General features: G+C 40.6%; 1 protein-coding gene across 2 annotated transcripts in view; it reads left to right on the top strand.

Annotated features, from left to right (window-relative positions):
• Positions 1–15,750, top strand: part of DNAAF9 (dynein axonemal assembly factor 9) — a 112,592-nt gene that overhangs the window by 57,786 nt on the left and 39,056 nt on the right. For both annotated transcript variants that reach the window (XM_075931017.1, XM_075931016.1), the window contains exons 21-23: positions 3,984–4,087; positions 8,786–8,932; positions 15,368–15,453. In XM_075931017.1, coding sequence (XP_075787132.1) covers positions 3,984–4,087; positions 8,786–8,932; positions 15,368–15,453 — 337 coding nt within the window. The remainder of the gene's footprint in view (positions 1–3,983; positions 4,088–8,785; positions 8,933–15,367; positions 15,454–15,750) is intronic.

Here is a 15,750-nt window from a genome sequence, read left to right as displayed (position 1 = left end):
CCAGGCAGCGCAGCTGGAGCTAAAACTGAAACAAACTCTCTGTCTGCTCCCCAGTGCAGCTGGAGCTGGGAGTTTGAGTTTCTCCCAGCCCAACTGGAACTGAAACAGAGGTGGAGTCTCTTCTACCTGCTTCCCCTTAAGACACCTGGCAGAGCTGAGACTTTCAGTGTCTCCCAGATCCTCCAGGCAGTTCAGCTTGGGCTAAAATAGCTTTGGATGCTCCTTTGCCTGATGGTTGCTTCTGTAACAGGGTCTTATCCGGGCTGCCTGTGACAGCCAGGCGGGGAGTAGGATGCCCCAGACTTAGTCCCCAACCCTACCTGATCCTCATCCACTCCTGTATTCTTCCTGTCCCCCACTTTCCCCCTGCTCCCTGCACACTTCAAACATGTTCTTCTGGGTTCCAGAGTCACCTAATTAGTGGAACCACTACCATACCTATGGTTTTGCTAACTAGATGCCTGGATCTTCATTTCCTTCTGCGTGGGCACACCCTACAGAGAACTATGTGGAAAGCTTCTGTAGTACTGGTTACTGTGTGTTTGGCTCATTTCAATGCTATGAGTCTCTTGCTTAAATGAAGACTCAATTCACTCAAACTGAAATCTCAAATACTTTTTTCCAGAATTCTCTTCGTATACGAATGACTTGAATTCCTACATGTTCAGAAGTTTTTCCTACTGTTTCAGGGTTATAGTTGTGGTGCTTAAAAATTCTTGGATTTTGAACTAATTGATAGGACCATGCCAATTAAAAAGACATTCTTTGCCATATTAAGAATTGGATAAAAGTGAAATTAGGGTGCTATCAAAATGGTGTTGTGAGGTAATTGGGTGACATGGATGTTTTTCTGACCCACTGAGTTTGGGTAAGGGCTAAGTCCTACTTCTTTCTGGGCTTACTTTTTTTGGTTCTAGAAGCTCTAATAGCAGATTCATAGATTCCAAGGCCAGAAGGCACCATTGTCATTATCTAGTCTGATTCTGTATAACACAGGCTATAGATTTTCCCCAAAACTAATTCCGAGGGCAGACGTTTTAGGAAAAAAAAATATCCAATGGCGATTTACAATTTTGACATTGATGGAGAATCCACTGCAATCGTTGATAAATTCATTCCCTTCAACCAGTGCCTTATTTTGACTTGCTTGTAGTTTTGTTGCTTGCCTCCTGGGACATGCAAGATCCTTTGAGGTTTCTGTGACTAAGAATATCATAAATGAAATATACCTTGCTTTCTTTTCTCAAACACCCAAGAAAAGACACATGTGCTTGGTTTTGTTAGCCTCAAGAGTAATGAAACTGTTCCTAAATATCCACAGTCAGACATCTGAGTAATTTATGTGCATCCGGCCACTGTATTGAACAGTGAATGCCATTGTCCCAAGGCATGAATAACTAATACTCATTTGAAGGCTAGACTGCGTGTCTCTCTTCATTGTGCTCTGCCTTTTGGCCTTAGACTTGTAATTTTTTTAGTCTCCCTATTGTATTCATCAGAGGTACTCCATATTATTGATCTTTCTGCATTGGAGTCACAAGCATAAGAGGAATGAGAGGGTATTCATAGAAAATATAAATACAAACTTCAAAGCTAGTATGATTACCTATGTAATTTAAAATATTACAAATCAAAAGGCTGTGATGTTCGAGGCAGTTCCAAGAATGTTACTTTAGCTGGCTAGTTCTACTATGAATTTGCTACTTGTACTTTGATGCTTTTTTTTTTTTTTAACAATAGAATGTTGTTGATTTTGTGACTGTAAATTTGTGGTTGGTTCTCTTTCAAGATAGAAGGTATTAAGACACTGATTGTTGCATTTTACCATATTTTGGTAAATTATATGGGTCATGTATGTCATAATTAATCCTTCATCTCAATTCTCTTCCTTACCTTTGGCTGAATTTAGTCTTCCCCATACATTTTTCCCTACTCCTCTTAAACATTCTTTTACTTTCTTCCTCATTTGTGCTTTCCTGTCTAGACTGCTCTCTTCTCCCCCAGGATGAAAGGGCTAGCAGAAGTGCTGAGGGGCGCATTAGTACTTCCTGTTGTATGTTGGCTTCTGTTGTGGCTAGCAGGAGCAGTTTTGCTACTGTCAGCTGGTAGTTCTATTCCTTTTCCTTTTATTTAATAGCAGAGCTCCTTTAGGATTGTTTTTATCTAGCTGTTGTGCTTTATAAGCTGTCTCCTCTTTTTCCTTCTGCTTTCACAGGCCATCCAGGTCTTTTCTTAAGACCTTTGGTGCCTGTAGAATCAGTTGGAAAGTAGGAGGTGGAGACAGTATTGGGTGACCCATCGAGTCTTGCTGGAAAACCAGCAAGTTTAAAAAGTGCTGACCAAAATGCTAAGTTTTATGCTGCACATGAAGATGAATGAGTCTGTGAATAAAGCAAAGGAACTGTATTTTGTAATGTTTGATAATTAATATCTACTAACAGCCAAGGTGGTGTTAAGGTTTGGTGAAAGAAAAAATAGAACCTGTTTCCTGCCTTTTATTATGCTGAAATATTAATTCTATATAGTGACACTGTCATGTCCCAAGAATATTGGGACTATTTTAAAATTTTTCCTTGAGGTATCAGATGTTGGCTCTTTTATGGAAAATAGCATGTTAATACATATTTTATTTATATTTTTCATATATATTGTGACAAACCCAAACTAGCTGGCTGTCACACGCTACTAAAGGGCAAATACACAGGGTGCTGGATAAACCGTTTCTATTCCCTGAATAAACTGTCTGCTGCCACATAACTAAGGCAGGCGGACCCGAGGCTAGTTAATAGCTGGCCTGAAGGAGCAGGCTAATCAGACACCAGCAGCCAATTAAAGCCAGGGGAACTGCTATAAAAGGTTTCCCTCAGGTAAGGCAGGGGCAAGGAGAAGAGGGACAGACTGAGGAGGAAGTGTGTTTGCGGGGAAGCTGAGAAGGAACGATTCAGTCAGATACCAGAGGAAAGGTATTAGGGGAGCATTTGGGCAAGTGGCCCAAGAAGAAGGCTGCTGTTTTAGGTCTAGAGGGAAAAACCCGAGCAGTTTCCACAGCCTAGGGTCCCTGGGCTAGAACCCAGAGCAGTCGGTGGACCCGGGTTCCTCCCCACACGACAGAGAGAACTAATTCAGGGAGGATGTGGTCCAGGAATTATGGAGGCATCTCCTCCTCCTCGTTCATTGACTTGACCAATGGTGAAAATGGCGCAATAAGCTGTACCCTGACCTCTAGAAAAACATGAGAGGCAGCGTAGAGGGTTGCAGCGAGCTCTGAGGCATATAACCACCACCTAAGGAGCGTAGGACCCTTGGGGCACCGCCAGAAATTTGCCACTATATATAATATATAAAAATCTCATGAAATGTGAAACACAGAAATCATGCCCATCTTGGTTTTTCTCTCTCTCCTATTCTTTGTTCACTGTTTTCCCTCAGTTTTGCAGTTAATTATTAATGGATTTTTTTTCTTAAAGCCTCCAAAAATGGTTTTTAAAAATTCCTTTGAGTAGAACTTACACAATATGGCAGCAGTGTTCCTTGTAAGCAGTATGCTTATGCAGGAGAGATTCAGCTGCCACCTAACCAATTAGAAGAACACTTACAGCTAAGTTTTTGTTTATAATGGTGGTGCACATTGACACATGGCTTGGTGCACAGAAAAATGTATTCCATGCATGAATGGAAAAAATATGTACATGGATGAACTAGATTAGCAGAGACATTGTATGGCTGTTTTCTTGAAGGGTTTCCTTCCCTGACCAAATCTAAAATAGCTGGTAAAAATGAATTCTGGGGACAGATTATCTGGAGTATCTTCCTCTATAGTGCGTTATTTCTCCTTTTGTTGCATAAGATAGTATTTTGGACTGAAACACCAATTGCATCATATTGTAAAACCCGAACATGATTTTCTTGAAAAAGAGTCATTAGATACTGCCATGTGGTGGTGTGTTGCATACCTTAATAATCTTTCCTTTTTTCAATTATAGGCAAAGTATACTTCTTTTCAGGTGGCATTCTGTTTTCCCATCCCCATCACGGAAGCATTACTGTGTCAAAGAATCATATGAATTCCATTAAGTTCTACGATGGGGTAAGTGCATAAGTTGTTTGCAGTTATTATCCTAGATAGTCTTTAATCCATTTTACAAAGGTATTTATGAAGGAACTAGCAAAACCATGTTTGAATCTGATGTCGTTTGCAAGACCGTGCAGAACATTATTGACCTTGAGCAGAAAGCTGTCTGGATGCTTTCTGAACAAATTCCTACTCTTTTTGTATTAGTTTTATGGTACTTTCATCATTGTTGAAATGTACGGAGGACAGGATTGTAGCACAGGAACGTCATTCTGGATCTTTGTAGTTGGGACTGCTAGCTTTACTTTATGCACTCCATTTATTAAGACTAGCGAGAAATTATTTAAAGTAACAACAGCAAATGAGAACAAAATTTATTTTACAGCTTTATACTTCTGACCAGCTTATTTCAACAAGATTTTTCGTTTCTGTCATAGCTCCAGTCACATAATTTATTTGTAGCTGAAGTGCTACAAATGTTTTTATACCAAACGTTTTTAATCTTGAGTCAGATGTTCTTAGTAGTGTACCGCTTATCATTTAAAAGGTCATGAGGCATGTCTTTATCTGCTGCTGGAGAGTATCATGTAACTGGCAATGTGAAAGGCGTGATTGGTTCACCTTTCCCGGGCTGTGAAGAGTGAGGAAGAAAGGCATGCTTCATTGTTACGTGTATTTCAGTAAAATACATGAGCCATTATTTTAGCAGACAGTGGCTCCTGCCTCTTTCTGACCGAATTGTTGGTCCATTACATGATGACTGGCCATGTTTAATATATGATGTTTCTGATGTGCTGCTGTGGGGTGACTTCTGGAAATTAAGAATTGGGTTAGTGTGGACAATGCCACTTCAAGTTAGGCAGATCTGTTTTAACTACAGTACTGTCTTGTTTTCATAACTTACCACTGAGAAGGGTAATGGAAGATGACTTTGGATGAGCACAAAGTTTCATATGTGCTCTATAGAGAAAAGCACCTGTTTCTTCAGTCTCAAGTTCTTTAAATAACTGTACAGGAAGCTCTAGAGAGCGTTGTGTAGATAGGATTTTGTGAAGTTTTTAAAAAAAAGTAAAATATAAGAAAGGTGTGTACTTTAAGTTGAAAAGCACTACAGTAAAGAGACCCTTACCTTAGCTGCCTTTTCTTTAATACCATCTTGACTGCCTTTTCTTTAATACCATCTTGACTGACTCTCTGTAGTTATATAAGCAATTTTAACACTGACCTTCCTTCTATTGTGCAATTCAAGATGCTCACTTTTATAGAAGTTGGGCTATTTATGGAGTCTGGCTATCGTTTTTGAACTATGGCCAAGTTTGAGTGCAAAGCAAAACCTTGAAGGAGAATTTTATTGTTTAACTGACTTGGCATGAAGCGAGGGTGGAGAGCTAAAAATATTAAAACGTGACAAGGATGAGGGGATTGTTAGTGCACTGTTTTTAAAAGGTGAAGTGTAACAATAATGTAGATGGAAAGAATAATCTTTTGTGCTTCCATGTGAGACACTATAGTAAACGAGCACATTACCCTCAAAGTAATGCACACCTCTTATAAAATTCTGAATATAGATTTTTTTTATTTGAATTTCTAATTTTAACTAATTCTTAAAAAAATTGTCAACTGAACAGTCACGGGACTGGAAGTAGGGATGTAAGCGACCAGTCGACTACTCGATAAACATATGCTTATTGAGTAGTGACTCGACTAGTCGCTTTCCCCATCCCTTGCTGCCTCTGTCAGAGAGGCAGCAAGGCAGCGGGGAGCAGGAGCTGATGCTGGGGGGAGCTAGCTTAAAAATCGGTTCCCCCCAGCACCATCTCAGGCGGGACAAAGGAAGTGGAGGCGTAGCGGGGGACCTGGCACAAGCTGGGAATCAGCTGAATCCCGGCTCACACCTGGTCCCAGATGCTGCACCTCTGCTTTTTTAAATGTATTAAGAGCTACCTGGCTCTTAATACTATTTAAAAAGCAGAGGCGCATTGCAGAGTTGGGGGGAACTGGGAGTGAGCTGGGACAGTTGATTCCCGGCTTTGCCTGGTTCCCCAGCTGCTCCTCTGCCTTTTATATGTATTAAGAGCTTGACGGCTCTTAATACATTTAAAAAGCAGAAGCGCAGAGTCTGGGACCAGGCGGCTCTTAATACATGTAAAGGCACAGCCGCAGTGAAATTCCATCAACTAGTCGATTAGCTTATTACCCACAATTTAACATCCCTAATTGGAAGTTGATTTGAAACGCCCACTCCTATGACATGTCACTTAATTTCCAGTGAGTGAACATGGTCTTGGCCACCTTCTTTTAAAATGTTGATGGTCTTCTCTGAAGATAGCCATCTGTTTTCCATTCTAGTTAGAGGAGGATTATTGCTATGACTTCAGACTAAAAGTATGGGAAGGTAGTAGTAAACTATAAACTGCAAAAAATGCATGGCAGAAAAGGTAATATAAAAGAAACATGACAGCACACATTAATGTTTGAGCTGTGGCTCTCATAATTGAAACTTCAGGTATGCACTAGAAACATTTCTCAAACTTCATTCACATTTCAAAAAGTGAACAAAAGCAATACATAAATACAGAAACATCATATTGCAGTGCAGGCTTTAGGTATCTCTTGAATCATCTGGCATTTACTTGTAAGATTATTTCTTAAATTTGAGTTCAGAATTGAAGTTCAAATATGGCTAATCTCTAATGGTACTACATCTAGAATTTTTGTCTAGCTTCATTTCATCAACATAAATAATGCATGTGTAGGACTGACCCCTCACCAATTGTGAGAATTCATTGTTTTAGTAGTTTTTGAAGGAACTGTGAAGGTAAACTTGAAGGCTTTTTGTCATTATTAACCTTTTGAATAGCACTTAGCGGGGCTAGCAAGCTTTATTCTCTTTATTTCAGAAAAGACATCTTCCTGGTATACTGCTATATGTTTTGGAAGCTTCTGTAAACCTTGATTAAGTTTATCACATTTTAAAGCAAAGATAGTCACATGACACACAACTGGCTTCGGAAATTTGTCATGGTCAATAAACATGAAACTTCAATCTTCTCTGGTTAAAATAATTTGCCTCTTGATATGGTGTTCCAAACTGTTGCTGCTGACTTGTCACTCTCTTAAGCCATGTGTATGGTCCCATTTCCACAATTGGATTGTTCCACATTCACTGATGTGGTGGTGCTGCTATCGGTAGTGGTGCAGCTCAACAGAAGCAATGGACACCACAACTCAGTTGAGATGGGGACGTGACCCACAAATTCACTTCTAGGTCATACTTCATGGGTTGTGAAGCTCCGGTCTTACATAAGAGAGGTGGGGAGAATGGAGTACTTCTGAGCCTTGTTGCACTATACTATGTGAAATAATTGCATCTTGAAAGAAAAAAAGTAATGTGGTAGTTTTTGACATCCAGGAAGATTATGTAAAAATCATCACAAACTTTCTCTCTTGAGTAATCTGTGTTCAGCAGCTCAGGTAGAAATTCTTCTTGTTGACAGCTATGAAGACTTCCCCAGACTGAAGGAGTTCATATTTAAATATTGGACAGTCTAAAACTTGTTTCCTTCTCAGTTATCATTAGTAGGATACTGCAAAATAAAACTGGGATTTTTTTTTTTTTTTTTTTTTTTTGTCTACTAGCTGTCAGAGGCGAGACCTACAGTACTAGACTTCCATCTCTAGGCTGAACACCAGCAATTCTCCTGGGATGCAGTGTTTTTGATGATGAATACACAGACACAAAACTTCATTAGGCTGTACCTATTTTATTGTGTTGAGCAAGGTGGCTGGGTGCCACATTATTTGAAAAGGACCATCACTAATATCCTGCATGACGAGTGAATTAACCTTACTTTCTACTTCTGTAAAGTAGAGCTAAAATTATCTTCATTGCAGGATTCTGAGGCCTAATGAATGTTTGTAGAAGCATTTTGAGATTTGTTGGATGCAAATACAACATAAATCTTATTAAAACAAAATGAGATGGAAAATTGACAAGAATCCTGTTTTAATGAGCCCTAGGGAACAGGAATCTCATTAGCTACAATTTCCTGTTCGCATACCGGAATAGAATTTTGGCAGTAGTGATGCTAGACTTTATTTATTTGAACTTCAGGTCTGTAGGGGGCTTTATGAGATAAACATGGCTCTTGGAATACACTTAGATGCTGCATGTCTGCTGGCAAACCTTGTAGCCTTGTAGTACTTCACTGCTGGCATAGTTCCTCTCATAGTAATAATTGTGAAATCTGTTGTGTAAGGGAAGCTTGCCTGACTTAGCACCATGGTAGTCATTTAACCTTCAGTAGTACACATTTTGCCATTGATACTATCAAAGGAGCTGTGCCGGCAGAGAACTATGGGGAACCACTAGTGAAGGGCAAAACAGGAAAAGGATGATGGTGGGTTCCCTGAACCTCAAAGCCACAGCTGAATGCTTCAAAATGGAGATTTAACTCTTAGACAGTGCTTACGCCTCACCTGTGATTGAGCCTCTAAAAGTCCAACTGCTGATTATGGTGGGTCTTTCTGCTATGTATCTATACTGAAACTCTTTTGGCATAGCTTTTGCAGACTTGAAAGGACGCACAGTAAATGCGACTATAAAATACTATAGCTTGGCAAGGCAATACTGGGTATGCTTAAAAATGATGCAATTTTTCAGTTTGAATGATCAATGATTTATTGTAAAACTTCCTTTTATTTCCTTTCCAGGACTCTACTACTGTTGTGGCTGCTCTTTTTATAGATTTCAAAAGTTCTTTGCTTCCTCATCTGCCAGTTCAGTTCCATACCCCAAGCAACTGCCTGATGATTGGACTTTTCCCAAAATCAAGGATCTATAAAGCTTTCTATTCCCAGGTAAAGTAATTAAACACCATCCTGCTCTAAGTGTAGCACATAATGTTCTATGTGATGAAGAGTAAAGGAAGATGTTTTAGGAAGCTAGGCAGTCAGATGGCTACAGCCAAGCTTCTAATGTGGGATGAGCCACTGAGATTCACCCTGGGATCTTAGAAGGCCCAGTTGACTTTCTTATTCATCAGTCAGTATAGACATTAAGTAAAATCAGCGCCTCACTAAAAGAAAATCAGATTCTGGATTTAAGATAAGCTCTCAAAGCTCAACTTCTCATAGTCTCAATATGAAAAGTTAGAAGGCAGCAGTTTTCTGAAGGTAAGCATCTACTGTAATTATCTCATTCTATTGAAGACGGTGACCTAGAGCAACTTGTCCACCCTTCCCCCTCATCTCAAGCTTCTGGAATTTAATTTGTAGGTATGAGAGCTGAAGAGACTCCTGAAGTCATCTAGTCCAGGTTTCCAGGGCATGGGCCATGGGGTGTTTATTGAGCTCAGGGGTGGGCAAGATACAGCCTGGGGCTTGGATCTGGCCCCCCAACCCATTCAGTCTGGCCCAGGGCCCACCCAACTGGACCTAGGGGTAGGGAGCAGCTCCAGGGCTCGGAGTAGCTGGCTGCTCCATCTGTGTCTCTGCACTGCAAGTTGGAGGAAGCTTTGTGCGCTGTGAACCTCATCCTTAACCCAAACTCCCTCTCAGACCCAACACCCTCTCTTGTACCCCTATCCCCTACTCCCAGCTCCTTTCTGCAACCTCCATCCCAGACCCTGCATCTCCTCCATAGAAAAGTGCAGCCCTTAGCCACTGAGCAAAATTTGAGTAGCCCCCCACAAAAAATTATTGCCCACCCCTGATCTTAGCTGCAAATCACCAGTGCCTTTGCTCCCAACAGTATATGAGATGTGATTTTTTTTAAGAGCCTGTGATTCCTCAAAATGTGGGTGTGAGAAAATCTTCACTTTTGTAAATGTTACTAATGTTAACATCATAATTACTGTTGCTACTAGTGTATTACTCCATAGTCTCTCTTAGTGTATTCTCATCTAGGCAATGAATTTGAGTTGTAAAATATAAAAGCTGTAATAGCCTCATTTCATGTGTGGCACTTGGTGTATATTTGGCTATGTTAATTATGCCTAGCTTTTGCACTGTCTAAATCAGTCAGGATGTCAAATCTGTCTACTGAATTAGAGATCGTTTTAAGGGCGCACACAAGATATTTTTATGAATATTTGAGACCAGTGGACTGTCGTCTTTGTAGATGTAATATTTGGCTTTTTGACAGTGTTCTGTCTTCCTAATGTCCCCTCTCACTGCCTCCTGTCTCTTACACTGGAACACTGTTTAATTTCTGATAGTCCCAATCCCTGGCAAGCCAGAAATTAAGTCCTCTTGTTGTAGATTAGAACTTTACCTAATTATTAGACAAATCATAGCCAGCTTTATTCTTAAAGTAATCATGAGCAAATAGTGAAACAGAGAAATCACAAGTCCTGGGAGAAGTTTTGAAGATCATTTTAAATCTGATCATAAGAATTTTTAGAAAAGTGTAACTTCCTAGATAATCCTGGTTGGGCGAAATGTACATGTTTGAATGGCTTGTCCTTATCATGCTCTGATAGCATCCTCTGGAAGTATATTGTACCCAGTGAGTTCTTCCACTGTTATCATTTACATTAAGAGGACCTGATGCTTGAAATTGGAGTGTTTTGTTGCATATTTCTAGTTATACACCTTGGGATCATGATCCTAGAAGATATTAGTAAATCAGATAAAGGTATCTCACTTGATTAGATTGAGTACTGTCAAGTACCCTTTAATTGATAGCGTCACTCACAGAGTAGATAGTACTGGCAAGTGTGGATTAGGCTGCATTTCATAAGGGACATTGTATAATCTTTACGTATGGAGGTGCTGAGTCTGGCAGAACAGTCTGAATATATTAAGTAGGCCATTCAAATTCTCCAGGAGGACATTCATCTTGATGGATCATAATAGATGGGAAGATGTGTGGTGATCAATGTATTCTTGTCATATCTTCTTCCTTCTCCTAGTGCGGCCATGCCTTTTCATGATAAAATCCTCCCATCTCTTTGGAGCTCAGCCAAGTGGTGGTTTCAGTTCCGTTGATTGTCAGTGGATCTCGCTGTAAGCCCAGCCTGTTGCATTTCACTGTACCTGCTTTCAGCAACTTCTTGAATTTCATTCTTGCTGTTGGTTTACTTCATTGCGAACTCGGTCACGAGTAGAATATGAACACTACCAAAACAGTGAATATAGTTTATATATAGAATATAGTGAATATTTTGACTGTAGGTGTTGCCTTTACTTACGAAGAGGAAGGAAAGATCTTAAAATCATCAACAACATCTATTCTTGATTGCTCTGAATCAGAGTTGTGGGCTTGTAGTGCCCTTCATAGGAATATGGCTTCGATGAATAGGATTTAAGCCATTGTCTCAAAGTTAAATCAGCTCCTCGCTAAAAATAAAATAAGGACAACGTCACAAAACACTTCACTTTGAAGGCAGTTGTATATAAATTGAATTGATTTTTTACATTCGCCTTGGGATTGAAGAAACTTGTGCAAAGTGTTGAAAAAAATTGAAGTCTCTTGTGTCCTCTCATCATCTGCTGTGACTTAAAGATGAAAGTTGTTATTCCTTTTTGCACTCTTGTCCGTTTGAACCAAACCTGCCCGAAGTGTTGGGTACTATATTTTTGATGTTATGGGACATGGAGGAAATGTGGAGTTTCCTCCTCCTGTTTCAGGAGGTTAATCTGCTTCTTCTGTCGTAGCATATGTGTCAGCCAACGGTCAGGGCTCCCTATATCGGTACCTTAAGACCGGCTGAAGTTCTTTTAAATTGTGCTTGGTTCTATTACAGCAACTGAAGGCGTCAGGTTAAAACTTAAACAGTTACAGGTTTATTAAAGAAGCTTATAAATCATATGGTTGCAATGGCTATTGTTCTATTTCTTAACTACTAGCAAAATATAGATCTTAAAATGGTTACAAAGAAGATAAAGATAGAAAAATAGAAATAATGGTACCAAGTAACAGCTTACTCTTTCTATGTGTACACTTAAGACAGAGGACCACATCCAGGTACAATTTTTACCCCCTTCTGTGCCTCTCGACTCCAGCATGTCAGGCCAGGGCCGGTCCCTCAATTCCTAGGAAAGACGAAAATATGAGGTGGGCGTCCCCATAGAACCTCGGGAGGTCAAACACCTAACCCGACCAGCAGTTAGAGAGGGTAGAATGACACTCCAAGTGAGTGTGTGCTGGACCTATCTTTTATACTCATGGGGTCACGTATTTCTCTTTCTTATCTGTAATGCCAATTGATGCTGGTCTGTCTGCTGTGAGACCAGTTCTTACAAGGGAGTTGTGAACTTAATTTACACTTGTAAGAGAGAATTGAGATGATTAAATTGGAAGTACGGGACATTGTTTTCTCAGTGGGAAATTCCTCTCCCAGGGACTGTGTGTGTTCGAATCAACATAGGTGCCAGCCTGACACTTCTTGCAGCCTTGAGCTTAGCTTATTTCCTTAATCGTTACTCAGAGTCAGAAACTTGCATATCCTGGTCAAAGCAGATCAAAGCTTAATGGCTATGCTGATCTTCTTATTGTTCCTTCTCTGCTCTGTATACAGACATCTCAGAGGGCAAGATTGTTTGAGATGGGGGGGGGCTGCCTGGCTACAATATGTTTGGAGGATTTGCATTGATCCAAAACAAGCTAAGAGTTCTGCAACTGTTTGAGTATCCCCTTTCATAGAATCATAGAATACTAGGACTGGAAGGGACCAGATACTGTCTAGACCATCCCTGATAGACATTTATCTAACCTGCTCTTAAATATCTTCACAGATGGGGATTCCACAACCTCCTTGGGCAATTTATTTCAGTGTTTAACTACCGTGACAATTAGGAACTTTTTCCTAATGTCCAACCTAAACCTCCCTTGCTGCAGTTTAAGCCCATTGCTTCTTGTTCTATCTCCAGAGGCCAAGATGAACAAGTTTTCTCCCTCCTCCTTATGACACCCTTTTAGATACCTGAAAACGGCTATCATGTCCCCCCCCCCCCCCCACTCTTCTCTTTTCTAAACTAAATAAACCCAATTCTTTCAGCCTTCCTTCATAGCTCATCTTCTCTAGACCTTTAATCATTCTTGTTGCTCTTCTCTGGACCCTCTCCAATTTCTCCACATCTTTCTTGAAATGTGGTGCCCGGAACTGGACACAATACTCCAACTGAGGCCTAACTAGCGCAGAGTAGAACTGAAGAATGACTTCTCTTGTCTTGCTCGCAATACACCTGTTAATGCAGCCCAGAATCATGTTTGGTTTTTTTTTTTTTTTTGCAACAGCATCACACCGCTGACTCATATTGAGCTTGTGGTCCACTATAGCCCCTAGATGCCTTTCTGCTGTACTCCTTCCTAGACAGTCGCTTCCCATTCTGTATGTGTGAAACTGATTGTTCTTTCCTAAGTGGAGCACTTTACATTTGTCTTCATTAAACTTCATCCTGTTTACCTCAGACCATTTCTCCAATTTGTCCAGAACATTTTGGATTATGACCCTATCCTCCAGAGCAGTCGCAACCCCTCCCAGCTTGGTATCATCTGCTTTTGCTCATTGCAATTCAGTGGTATTCAGGCAATAGGCCATTGAGTCCTTTGTCTTTATCAGTGCAAAAGCCATTAAAGTGAGCTCTTCTGGCTTCTCATCGTCCATTTTAGTTTCCTTGTCCCTTCTAGTTAAAGGAAGCAGGAGAAACCTATATTCTCCAAGAGGTACTTGATAGAATGGTATGGATGCCTTACAGCTGCACATATCGCGCAGTGCTGTAGATTCATAGGGTTCCCTTCTTTTGTGTTAAGAACTGAGTTCTTAGAATACTTGGGCACTTGTATTCTTAAGGAAGGTGCAAGATTTCTGCATTCGTGAAGGAATCATGTACATATCCAATTGCAGTCTTGCTACAAGAAGTTGGATTGTAAATATGTGGCACTTGTTAGTGGTGAAAGTAGAATTATGGCATGACTTGCATGATTACATTATGTTGCAAGTGAGAATGGTGCTGCAGTAGATAAGAGTTGAAAAGGAGTTTGCAGCTGATACTTCATTATGCCATTTCATCTTAAGAACGGCCATACTGGGTCAGACCAAATGTCCATCTAGCCCAGTAACCTGTCTGCCAACAGTGGCCAATACCCCAGAGGGAGGGGACTCAACAGGTAATCCTCACGTGATCCCTCCCCTATTACCCACCTCCAGAGAAACACAGGCTAGGGACACCATTCCTCCCCATCATGGCTAATAGCCATAGATGGACCTAACCACCATGAATGTATCTAGCTCTTTTTTGAACCCTGTATAAGTCCTGTCTTCACAACATCCTTTGGCAAGGAGTTCCACAGGTTGACTCTGCTCTGTGTGAAGAAAAATTTCCTTTTGTTTGTTTTAAATCTGCTGCCTGTTAATTTCATTTGTTGATCCCTCGTTCTTACATTATGGGAGCAAGTAAATAACTTTACCTTATTCACTTTTTCCACACCAGTCATGACTTTATCGACCTCTATCATATCTCCCCCTCTCCCTCCGCCCCCCCTGCAACTGGCTTAAAAACTTGAAATTGGGGGTTGCAGGTCATATTCATTCCTCTTAGTAATTTGAATAATTGAAGATGTAACACTCAGAATTTCTGTTTCAGATGCACTTTTTTGGTTTGTCCATTTTATATTTCACATCCACAAGCAATGTCGCAGCCCAGTTTGCTGTTGGGTACGCACTTGATCCTTTCTTTTTGTCTTGTCTCAGCCCCACAGTAGTAGTCAGTGCTTTTTGTGGGGGGGGAGGAGGGGAGAGAAAGGAGGTCCTGGTACTCCAGGGGAAAAGTTGAGCCAAAAAAAAAGGGGGGTGGGGTGGGGCCAGCATTACCCTTTTAAAAGACGCGGCCCAGCTAACTGTCAGACATTTGCGTACAGAGGTGCCGGTAGGCTCCATTTTCTCCAGGTAAGCTCTGACTGAAGTTGCCAGTACTGCATCTGGAGGGGCCAGTACTGCGTACCAGGCAGTACCGTCACAAAAAAGTACTGGTAGTAGTAATGGGATACTTCTTGGAAATATCAACTCTTCATCAAGAAGCTACCTGAAATCTATATTTGTCGAACATGTATGGTTGTGACTTCCTTTCCACTCAGCTTTTCCAGGCATGGAATGGATGGTGGTGGTTGCTGCTCTAGGAGGCTTTCCTGTTTGAAACAAAAAAAGCCTTGTGAGTTGGTGTTGTGAATAAAAGACTTAATTTGCTCTACAAAATAAAAAATACCTTTAAAACTCTGTACACTAACATTTCAGATGTGTGAAATCTAAACGAGTCCAGTGTTGTGAGGCTTGCTTTTTTGTTTTGTTTCAGGTTTTCTCTTCATGGCAACAGACAAACTCAGGAATATCTTTAAAGGTGCTCCAGGCAGATTTCCTGTCTGCAGAACAAAATAGATTGTAAGTTGATGTTGCTCATCTTCATGCATTTACATGTCATTACAGATCGAAAGCAGTCGTTCACAACCTTTTTGAGTGTATGGACCTCTTTTCAATCTATTAAAAATTTTACATAGCCCGTTCCCTGAGGGAGGCAAAGAGAAGAAAAGGATCAGACCACTGTTGTGGGCCTGATCCTTATTTTTAAACTTCCCACTGACCCCTGCAATACTGTTGCGGACCACAGGTTGGAAACCACTGATTTAGAGTAATGTTTTCTGTTTAACACTCAGCCAAGATCTTGTGACCTCTCAAACA

This window comes from Pelodiscus sinensis, chromosome 5 (genome assembly GCF_049634645.1).
Source record: "Pelodiscus sinensis isolate JC-2024 chromosome 5, ASM4963464v1, whole genome shotgun sequence".
NCBI classification, from domain to species: Eukaryota; Metazoa; Chordata; order Testudines; family Trionychidae; genus Pelodiscus; species Pelodiscus sinensis.
The sequence above is the reverse complement of the archived record's forward strand: the minus strand, read 5'-3'. Positions and strand labels throughout refer to the sequence as shown.